This window comes from Cibotium barometz, chromosome 61, assembly GCF_041138505.1.
Source record: "Cibotium barometz isolate CiBa-2024 chromosome 61, ASM4113850v1, whole genome shotgun sequence".
Taxonomy (NCBI): Eukaryota; Viridiplantae; Streptophyta; class Polypodiopsida; order Cyatheales; family Cibotiaceae; genus Cibotium; species Cibotium barometz.
Window position 1 is genome coordinate 31,119,837 of NC_141106.1, and position 10,725 is coordinate 31,130,561.

Genomic DNA, 10,725 nt, shown 5'->3' on the forward strand with positions numbered 1-10,725 from the left:
TATGTGGGACTAGATCTTCAAGTGGTAAATGAGCTACCTCTTTTGGATGAGGAGGAAGAGATTCAATGCATACTAGAACATGGGTAGTGGGAAGAAGACATAAGGTTTTGAGGAACCATACCATTAGAGAATTTCTCATCAAACGGAAGGGGTTGCCGAAGATGAGTCTACATGGAAGCCTTTAGCTTATGTGCATGAGCATGGGCTTATTCTTGATGATCTTAGGTGATCAGTATGTGTTTAAAGGAAATTACATGCTGTTAGAATTTTTGAGATTCCACTTTTTGGTGGATTTCACACATATGTAGTTTTTAGCTCTCTTTATACTCACATGGACTATTACATGTGGATTCCCAACCATGTTTTGGAGTTTTATACATATGGAGATCATGTGTATGGCTTCTATTTGGGCATTGTTTTGGGTTATGTGTAGGAAATTATAGCCCAAGAAGAGTCTATGGAGGGACATATATGAAGCTTGGGAAGACACACTCATGGATTTTAAAGGACATCATTCATTGTTGATGGTTGCTATGATCATTGGTATATGGTGTTTCATTGGAGGTTGTTGCCATGGTATTAGATATGGCTATGGTGATTGCATAGTGGTTTTAGGAATAAAATATTTGTGAGAAGGAATGAATTATAATGATGAGATATTTTAAATGCCAAGATTGTAAATAGAATACTAGGCATTATTACGTGGCAACTACAAATAGAGCCATGGGCTCATGGTTGGGACTTTTGGATCATTTTGTATGTGCACTATGCTGATGATTCTTCATGTGTGGATTATCAAATGGCTTCCTTGGGTATAGCTTAGACCCATACCTTTGTAGCTTCTTTCTTTATCTTGTTGATGCTATGCATATGCCATGGATCTATGGAGTTTCCTATTTTTTCTATTTATGTGATTTCTACACTTTCTTAGTTTTCTTGTGAATACCTTGCTTACATTTCACTAATGCTTTCCATCTCGAAGCTAATGGTTGAATTGAGGTAACAACGTAACAAATAGCACTATTCTTGTGAATACCTTGCTTACATTTCATTAATGCTTTCCATCCCAAAGCTAATGGTCAAACTGAGGTAACAAATAACACTATTCTTGAGACGTTACGAGCCTATGTTTCTAGTCAACCAAAGCAGTGGGATAAGTACTTACACAATTTGAAATTTTCTTACAACAATAGTCCACACATTGCTATTGGTAGATCACCTTTTGACGAAGTTTATACAAGTCCCTTCCTACACCTATTATTCATATTTCACATACAATAGAGGCTATAGATCAATCCTAGTTATGGTTTTCTCATGGTCACAACTATGGCCTTAGGTTGTAATTGCTCAACATCATCTACTAAATATAGTGGTGAATCGTGAAAAAGATGAACTAGGAGTGGTCCTCTAAATGGTCTCAAAAGGCTAACACAAAAGGAATTATGAATGTTTCAATTTGAAGGTAGTTCTACTCTATAAGCCACATCATTAATTCTTTTCAAAATTTTAAAAAGACCATATAACCTGGGTGCTAACTTCACAACTCAACACTCTTTAGTCGCCTCTTTTCTATTCTTAAAAGAATATACTCTCCCTCATTAAATATGACATGTTTACGTTTCTTATTTTCTTGGTGAGTTTATTTCTATTAAGTTTTATGGATAGCTAAGTAGACTTCATCACTCATGAATGAGCCATCCTCGAAAGGATACCCATTGGATGTCTGCAAGAGGTTGTTCTGTAGTTACCCAAATCTCATCACCTCTTATAACCAAACAAGCAACTGAGTTCAATTACTAACCCATGTGGAAGGTGTTGAAATATACAAGTGAATAGGGTGTGTGCAGGAATAAGCCCTTGGTTAGAGGCTGTAAGTGAAAATGTGAAAGAACCTATGAAAAGGTGAGAAGAATCTACTGGGAGAGAATAAAGGGTAGCATGAGAAGATTTAGGAAGTGGAAAGATATTCTGGGAAAAGTGAAGAGGTGGAGAGAATCAAGCAAAAGAGGTGGAGTGAATCAAGGAGAAATCAGTGGGATTAGATGCTTGGATGTAAACTCTATAAATTGAGGCATTGGCCTAATGAGAATTTGCTGGTTTTTTATTATCCATGTCTACATTAAGCTATTTGCTAATTACTCACTAATTATATCTTAATTATTTACTAATCACTTTGTTAATGATGTTGATTCTAGTATTTGATCTACCATAGCTCATCACATTGCTCTAATTTCAACATGGTATCAAAGCCATGCCTAGAATCCATCAAGTTTATGAGCCCATTATCTAATTAATTAGGATTAGTAGATAATTAGAAATTAATCAAAATTTTAGTTATTTTTCAACTCACCTCTGCACCCCCAGCCAGTGGAGGAGCTCCCTCTCCTTTCACACTTAAAATTAGGCCTATTGCTTCTAGCACAACATAGCCAGCTCATAGGTGATTCAGCTCATCGAAACAGAAGCGCAAATCGCCAATGGGATAAGGAGAAATCGCGATTTTCGCTGGCACCATTTTTTCTGAGGAGGTTTTGACATTGCTGCTTCATCCAATTAAATTGCTCTAATTCCTCATAGCTCCAGGGTTTTCAAGCATGCTCTACAAGCTAGTGAAGTCAGAATTCAATTTTATCGAGTCTACAGTGAGATCCAAGCTCTTCATCAAATCTACAGGTGACTTTGGTAAAACAGAGATTAAGCATTTAATATTTGGTCAAATCTTGTGTTTCTTGGCTTAATCCTCTATTGGACTCGTTGCTATTGATGTCTTTGAAAGCATTTGAGGTCATTTGAAGTCTAAGGCACCAAATCTGGACTCCCCGTATACTCTGTTTTTTGCACACAAAACAGAGGATTAATTTACTAATCAATAATTAATCAGTGCTAATCATGTATTTTGGTACAATTGAGGGTTCAAATTAACCGTTAGGTATCTGATATAGATCCCTATAACTTCAGATTGCAATTCGGAGTTGGTTTGATACTCCAACCATTCCGTACAAATTGGTTACCCTTGATTTAATGTAATTTCTGGTAAAATTGTGCTGATAAATTTGTGATAATCATCATTTTGCATTTAACCCTTGCTTAATGCTTGTAAATATCACTCAAATTCAAGATTATTCACAGCCACAGTTGCATTTGGGAATGTGCATAAGAATGAATGCTATATGCATTATGTATTGGGCACATTACATCAGTGTAAATATGGGATCAGACACTGCCCTTGTCCAAAATAAGGCAAGAGGTAAGACCTCCCGCATAGATTTGGGTTTGCATTGCATAATGATACAAGATAAATATCAAAAGCCCAAAAGAACTGTCAGCAAAACATTTAAACATGTTGCTCACATGGAGCAAGAAGACCTGACGGACAAGCTCATGGCCCCAGCCATGGAAGAAGAAGAACATCTCTTTCCAAGAAGATGATCCACACCAAGAAGATCTAGAAGAAAAGCTGAAGGAAGACATGGACACGAGAAGAGAAGCGGCCCCAAGAAGACTGAAATAAGAGAAAGACACGGACGCGTGAAGAGAAGCTGCCATGACAAGAAGATTGAAGACAAGAGAAGATGTGAGGCTCCAAAGAGTGAGGAGCCATGTGAAAATCTCTGAGAGAGAGAGAGAGAGAGAGAGAGAGAGACCCCACAACCCAATGTAACCTACCCCAACAAAGTAAAACCACCTCTGAGCCACCGATGGTGTAGGCCACGTGGTAGATAGATGTATGTGTGAGCACTTTAGTCAAGGTCGCGGGCACTTGTAGTAAGCCTTGGACACATAGAGAGAGAGTGTGTGTCAAGGACTATGAGTTTAGGGACTTGAGGCACTGGTCGCGAGCTATCAAGTAAGAGAGAAACTTGGTATAGGGTCCAGGTGTGCTAAGTTAACTTGAGGGGAGGTGTGCTAGACACTGGTTCGCGGACTATCAAGTAAGAGGGAAACTTGGTATAGGGTCCAGGTGTGCTAGAGAGTATTCACTTGAGGGGAGGTGTTGAAATATACAAGTGAATACTAGGGTGTGTGCGGGAACAAGCCCTTGGTTAGAGGCTGTAAAAGAGGATGTGTAAATGTGAAAGAACCTGTGAAAAGGTGAGAAGAATCTACTGGAGATATTCTAGGAAAAGTGAAGAGGTGGAGAGAATCAAGCAAAAGAGGTGGAGTGAATCAAGGAGAAATCAGTGGGATTAGATGCTTGGATGTAAACTCTATAAATTGAGGCATTGGCCTAATGAGAATTTGCTGGTTTTTTATTATCCATGCCTACATTAAGCTATTTGCTAATTACTCACTTACGTCTTAATTATTTGCTAATCACTTTGTTAATGATATTGATTCTAGTATTTGATCCACCATAGCTCATCACATTGCTCTAATTTCAACAGAAGGGATGTTAGGACACTACCCTTCATGACCATTGGGGATGCTTGAGAAGTCATTGTGTCATATGTATGGCTCATGGGTGATTCCATTATTTCCAGACACATGGCAAACACAAGAGTGGGGAGGACTAAGTGTTGTGGGTGATAGTGTGTGAAACACCAGAGTTGTGAGGTGTATGTTTGGGCCTAAATCATTTTTACTCTGTGATTTATATTTACAACTTTGTGCGGCATTGTATTGGTGAGTAATTTGTTTTATTTACAGCTTTGTGCGGAAATATCGTGATTATCTTTGTGAGTAGGTGAAGGTGAAAGAGAGGCATAGGTGATGCCGAGCACATGTCCCTGTCATGATGGTTTGATAGTAAATGTGGGACACTTACTGGTGGATGCCTAAAGGTATTTTTGATGGTGCTGTGACTACCATGATTATTTTGTTGGCCATGCGTCATTATCTATACATAGCAATTTATCCACACCTTGCACTTGGGTGCCACTATTTGTATCAACGCATGTGAACTAGGTTTATTAGTTTTACACACTTATTGCACACTTTATGTGTAAACAACTCTATTTTTAAAAGTGCAAGTCTAATTTTGTATGAGATAATATTTTTAGCTCTAAGGGCTAATATTTGAGTGCATATCAAAATACTCATGTCATGAAGGGTCTACATGCATGAGGGGGAGATTCAACCCAATCTTGAGTAGATGGTGATGTTTAATTTTTTGATTATTGTTTATGCTATGGTTTTTGTGTTTGATTTGCTCAAGGCCTATGTCTATGCTTATGTTTGTTGATATGTGCAAGAGGTAATTTCCTCAAGTGGTAAAAAGATCCTGACAGTTTTGGTGTGCATTACCACATGCTTACCTACTTGTCTTCTCCCACTCACACTTATCCACTAACCTACTCGAAGTGATGGCTATTTTTTCCTTGGAGTCTTTCTGTGTATAAGTGCTCACTACCCTTACGAGAATCCAACTTTAGAGCTCTATAGACCTTTTGTTGTGCTTGATTTACAATGAATGGAGTCACGAGACAATGAAAAATGAGGATCTAAGGAGGCTAATAACACGATTTAAACTCCATGTTTAAACAAGAAGCTAGTAACACACTTAAATAAAATTAAAGAGACTTCAATAATAACATAAACAAGACTTTAATCATTGCTTATTCCACATTGAAATGAGGCAGGAGCTACATCAATTTATAGTCCATAGATTGAGCATCTATATCCACTTTCACTCTCCGATTCACTCCATTAAATCTCCACAAATCACTCATGCTACTCTTGATTCTTTCAATCACATGACTCCATTCTAGAATATCAATGACTTGAATTACCTCTTCTTTTTCACCATTTACAATGTCATCAACCCAATTATCCTTTGTCTTTCAACCTTTGAATCACACACCAATTTAGTTATAACTTAAAGCCAAATGTCAACACTCCACACTATGATCTAGGAATTACATCAATTTATAGTTCATGGTTGAGCATCTCCAATTTGGTTGTGCAGCCAAATTTCAACACTCTACACTCAAATGAGCTAGGAATTACATCAATTTACAAGTCAACGGTTGATCAGCTGAACCTAGTGTAGAACTGTAAAGCTATGCACTAAATGGAACCATAGGAAACACAAGCTTGGGAGGTGGTTACAAGAGTGAGTGTTTGTAGAGTGGTGCACCCTCGAGATGAACCTTATGGCGCGCCCATCATCTGCAAAGATTGAATCTCCAATTTGGTTTTGCAACTTAAAACCAAATTTTAACACTCCACACTCAAATGAGCTAGGAATTACATCAATTTAGAGGTTAACGGTTGAGCATCTATGAATCTAGTGCAGAGCTCCAATGCTATGCACTAAATGGAATTGTAGGAAACACAAGCTTGGGAGGTGGTTATAGGAGTGAGTGTTTGTAGAGTGGTGCACCCTCGAGATGAACCTTATGGTGCCCATCATCTACAAAGATCGAATTTCCAATTTGGTTGTGCAACTTAAAGCCAAATTTCAACACTCCACAATCAAATGAGTTAGGAACTACATCAATTTATAGGTCAAGGATTGAACCTAGTGGAGAGCACCAGAGCTAGGTGCCCATCATCTACAAGATCGAATTTCCAATTTGGTTGTGCAACTTAAAGCCAAATTTCAACACTCCACACTCAAATGAGCTAGGAATTACATCAATTTATAGGTCAACGATTGAACCTAGTGCAGAGCGCCAGAGCTATGCACTTGATGGAACCGTAGGAAACACGAGAGGTGGTTATAGGAGTGAGTGTTCGTAGAGTGGTGCACTCTCGAGGTGAACCTTACGGCGCCCATCATCTGTGCAAAGATCGAACCGCCAATTTCTCAAGCTTGTATATTTTATTTTGTTTTTTGTATTGAGAGGGGCATTTGTTATTGGCTATGATAAATAGTCTCTAAATTCTTATTTTAAAATAAAGAAATGAACACGTTCCATGTGGGATGAACAAGAGGCCCCGGCCTAGGTACTCCTAAAGCCTATGAGTGTGTTTCCATGTCCACTGTCTCTCTAGCGCCCACTCCAAGGAGGGAGAACGAGAGATTGGCTTCCTCTCAGGAACAGGAAATACTAGCCAGAGCCTCCAGGCTATGGTGCTTTCTGATCTACACAGTAATCTCTTGCAATCTCTCTTTTACAAAATCGAGCATCTCTTTGCCATCAATCGCTTGCTTTTGCACTGTTGCCCTCAAGCATTTTCCAACAGGTTTAAGGCAGATTCTTGCCTGGAAACAAGCTAAGAGATCAAGCAAACTGGAGATCATGACTATTGAGATGTCCGCCTGTACATAAACAGATGTATACGGAGTGCCTTCTTCGTAAATAGGACAAGCTAGGTTCATCGCCATGGCTCACAGTATCGCATTATCATGTGTATCAAGCCTCCTGTTTGCCCTTCTGATTTCTTCTGTAGATACTTCTTCACTAATCGAACTGCCAAGTTTCGTTGAAGAAGATTGCCAGCTTGGAGAATGCTATGGTACGGACATGTTCCCAGAGAAGTCCTTCAATCCAGCTGCAATGGATCATGTCAGAGAGGCAGATTCTAGGCATGCCAACAGTGCAGGAATGGCTTATTCCCGGGCTAGACCTGATGGCAACAGTGTAGAAATGGCTAATTTTAAGGTTAATCTTGATTCTAACTGTGCAGATATGGCTGGTTCTAGGGCTCCTGCTGATTCTAACAGCGCAGAAATGGTTGATCTTAAGGCTAACCTTCACTCCAGCACTGTAGGAATTGATGACTATGAGGTTAATATTGGCAATGGTGCAGGAATGGCTTACCCTAAGGCTGGCCCTAATGCCAACAACGCACAGATGCCCATGGAACAGATGGAGCTTTTGATTGTCAATCAGCAGAATCAGCTTGAGCATCTGGAGGGTCTTGTCAAAAAGCTTCACCACATTATTGACAAGCTGCAGAATTGTTTGTTTAGGCCATTAGGGCAGGTTAGGGACCATGAAAGCTCTCCTCCTGCTACGAGGGTTTCTTCTGAGAGCGAGGAGCCGGCCATCATGCAGCAGGGCACTCCTGTTGCAGAAGGAGAAAAGATAGCATCCCTTTTGACAGAAAGCCATAAGATCGAAGAGGGAAAGGGAACAGATAGGGAATCAGAGGTTTTGCCTAAATCTCAACCAGCCAAAGACATGCCTCAAGATCCTTGGAAGAAACCTCGACGTGAGCCTGGGCATGGATACAGCGGTGGAATGACAGTTGCTAGATATAAGCCTGCTTGGTCTGAGCATTTCCAGTTCCTATCTGCAGTCAAAGTTGACGGAGAGGTGACTTGTCTGCACGTGCTTCCACATGAAGGGGAAGAAGGGCTGAGCAAATATGTTGCAGTTGGTGTGGATACAGGGCGGGTTTATATCTTCTTGTCCCATGGAGATCTTTTGGTCGATTTCCCAACTGCGTCGCATTACCCAATAACAGCCATGCTTTCATTCTCTTTGCGACGGAATGAGACGATGTTTTTGACAGGCCACTCTGATGGCACAGTGTTGATACACAAGCTATGGGAAACAACACACAGTGGCCCTTCACATGGAGATGATTGGCATACTCTCTGCATGGAACACATCCAGTCACTTGCCTCTCCAGGCTCTCATGATCCTGTGGCCTCTGATGCTATTTCATCTGATAAAGAGTCAGGTTCAGCTGGTAAGCCAGGTGTAGTAGATAAGTCGGTGACAATTCTAGAGGTTTACAGGGTTGGAAAAATGCGGTATATTTTGGCATCAGATGCTGAAGGGAAAATTCAGGTCTTTCGAGAAAATGGCACATTTTACGGGGCTGCCAAGGCATCGAGCCGACCTCTTGCTTTCTTGCGGTCTCCAAATTCGCAGCGACTCCTCTTTCTGACACAGGATGGTGCAGCATCTTTGGATTTAAGGAGTTTGTCGGTCCGTAGTGGGCCTTGTGAGGGCTTGAATGGCTCTAGTGTTATAGCATATGCATTTGATGCTGCAGGCCGCTCAAAAGCCTATGGATTTACTGCTGAAGGGCACATGATATATGTGGCATTGTCTGGGGATACTTTACATTTTGAATGCCACGTGAGGTCCAAAAGGAAACCTGAAGTGGAAGGGCCAGTGGCTCCTCAAGGTATCAAAGGCTATCTTCTTGTTGCAACGCCTATGCAAGTCCTTGTTTACAACACCACCTTGCAGGTTGGTTATACATACAGCAGCATTCCAGTGGGTGTGCCACGACTACTTTTCACAGCTTCTATAGATGAAATATCCCTCTCTTTCCTGAGCACACCAATCCCAAGCAACAGCCAACCTGTGATGGCTTGTAACCGTGACAGATTGGTGGTATTAGCGTTTGGGGATGGTTATGTTGGTATTTACAAGTCCAATCTACTAGTGCAGAAGCCTGCTAGCTTCAACTCAAAAGTCTGGAGTAGTCCTTTGTTTGTCATCATATTGTTACTGCTTGGAGGATGGCATTTCTTTGGGAAGAAGAGGGATGCACCATTGTTGATGAATACAGGTAGTGAAATCTCTTTGGCTTCGAGTTCTGTGACCGTACCAGGCTATGTTAGGTCCGGGCTTGATGAGCCAAGGGAAGCTCTTCTGGACTCTAGACGATACGGTAGTCCCTCAAAGGCCTTTCCTGGTAGTACCAGTGGGTACAGCTCCGGAAGTCTAAAGTTCAGGAATCCAGTAGCAGATCAAAGCTTCAGAACATCATCTGTGGAACCTCACTTCAGGGGCTCATCATCAGTAGAGCCTAGTCTGAGGAGCTCATCTTTAGAGCCACACGCTTATCTCAAAAGAGAAGCTGCAGAGCCCAAGTTCAGGACCTCAAAAGTAGCAGAGTCTAATTCCTTTTTAAAAACAAGGGGCTCATCGTCAGTAGAGCCTAGTTTCAAAAGTATATCAGAGCCAAACTCTTTTTAAGGCATGGGAAGTTCCGTGTCGCATGCCTCCAGGAAATTATTGTATGCTGGACAAATTTTTGTAAGAGTGAACTTCCCTTTAAAGATGGCATAGTAAATAATATTATGTTTTTTTTTTTGTTTTTTTGAAGCTGCTTCGCCCCCGCAACACACAATATATATATATATATACTTATTCCAAAGCTGGCTGCAGCTGATTGGCATGTGCAAGGCAGCTGAGTCTGCAATAGCTGCTTGGCTTGATGGTTTGTCTTGTTGGAACTGGTTCATGCTCCATTTGGCCCTGCTCCTATGGCAAGTGTGGTGTGTCTCAATATTCTCTTCCTTCCTAGGCATGCAAATCATGTAATGTAGACCTCCAAGAGTCCAAGCCCAAGTATACAGCAGTGGGGCATGCCTATTTATAGCGTCCTCCTGGGCTACCCGACTAACTGTTGGCTGCCCGACCAGCTCTGTCCTGCTTGTCTGCCCCAGCCTGACGAGCCCAAACTGTCTGGCCTGCCCGACCAGCTCTGTGCCCTTCTGCCTTGAGCATTAAAGGGTCACAGCTCTGAGAGATTCTGATGTGTATGAACAAATGTGGGCAGCCGTCCAAGAACTTGTCCACCTTTTCTGATGGCCGAATGGCCCTATGAAGCATAAGTAACAGCTTCCGAAAGTGGGCCTAGTAGTCAGTTCCTTGCTCGTCTTGCTTCTGTGAATTTTTTTCCATTGCTTTTGCAAGCCATGCCAGTAATTAGCAGGAGTGAACTCCTTTAGAACCACGCGACAGTAGTCGAACTACATTAATATCTAGCTCCAGTGGAGGACAACAGTACATCAGGTTAGGGTTATGCATTGTAGCAAGGTTTGCACAGCATACAGATAGATCTGAGTTTGAATCTGTCTTCATTGTATAT

General features: G+C 41.2%; 1 protein-coding gene across 1 annotated transcript; it reads left to right on the top strand.

The window, feature by feature from the left end:
• The first annotated feature begins 6,844 nt into the window (after nt 1-6,844).
• On the top strand, nt 6,845-9,956 carry LOC147604753 (putative membrane protein At1g75140). Its single transcript, XM_086794521.1, has one exon. The coding sequence runs from the start codon at nt 7,269-7,271 to the stop codon at nt 9,825-9,827; it is 2,559 nt and encodes an 852-aa protein (XP_086650647.1). The 5' UTR covers nt 6,845-7,268; the 3' UTR covers nt 9,828-9,956.
• Nucleotides 9,957-10,725: the final 769 nt, after the last annotated feature.

Excerpts from the sequence above, each read along its gene's own strand:
- LOC147604753 (XM_086794521.1), top strand. The coding sequence starts at position 7,269 with ATGGCTCACAGTATCGCATTATCATGTGTATCAAGCCTCCTGTTTGCC.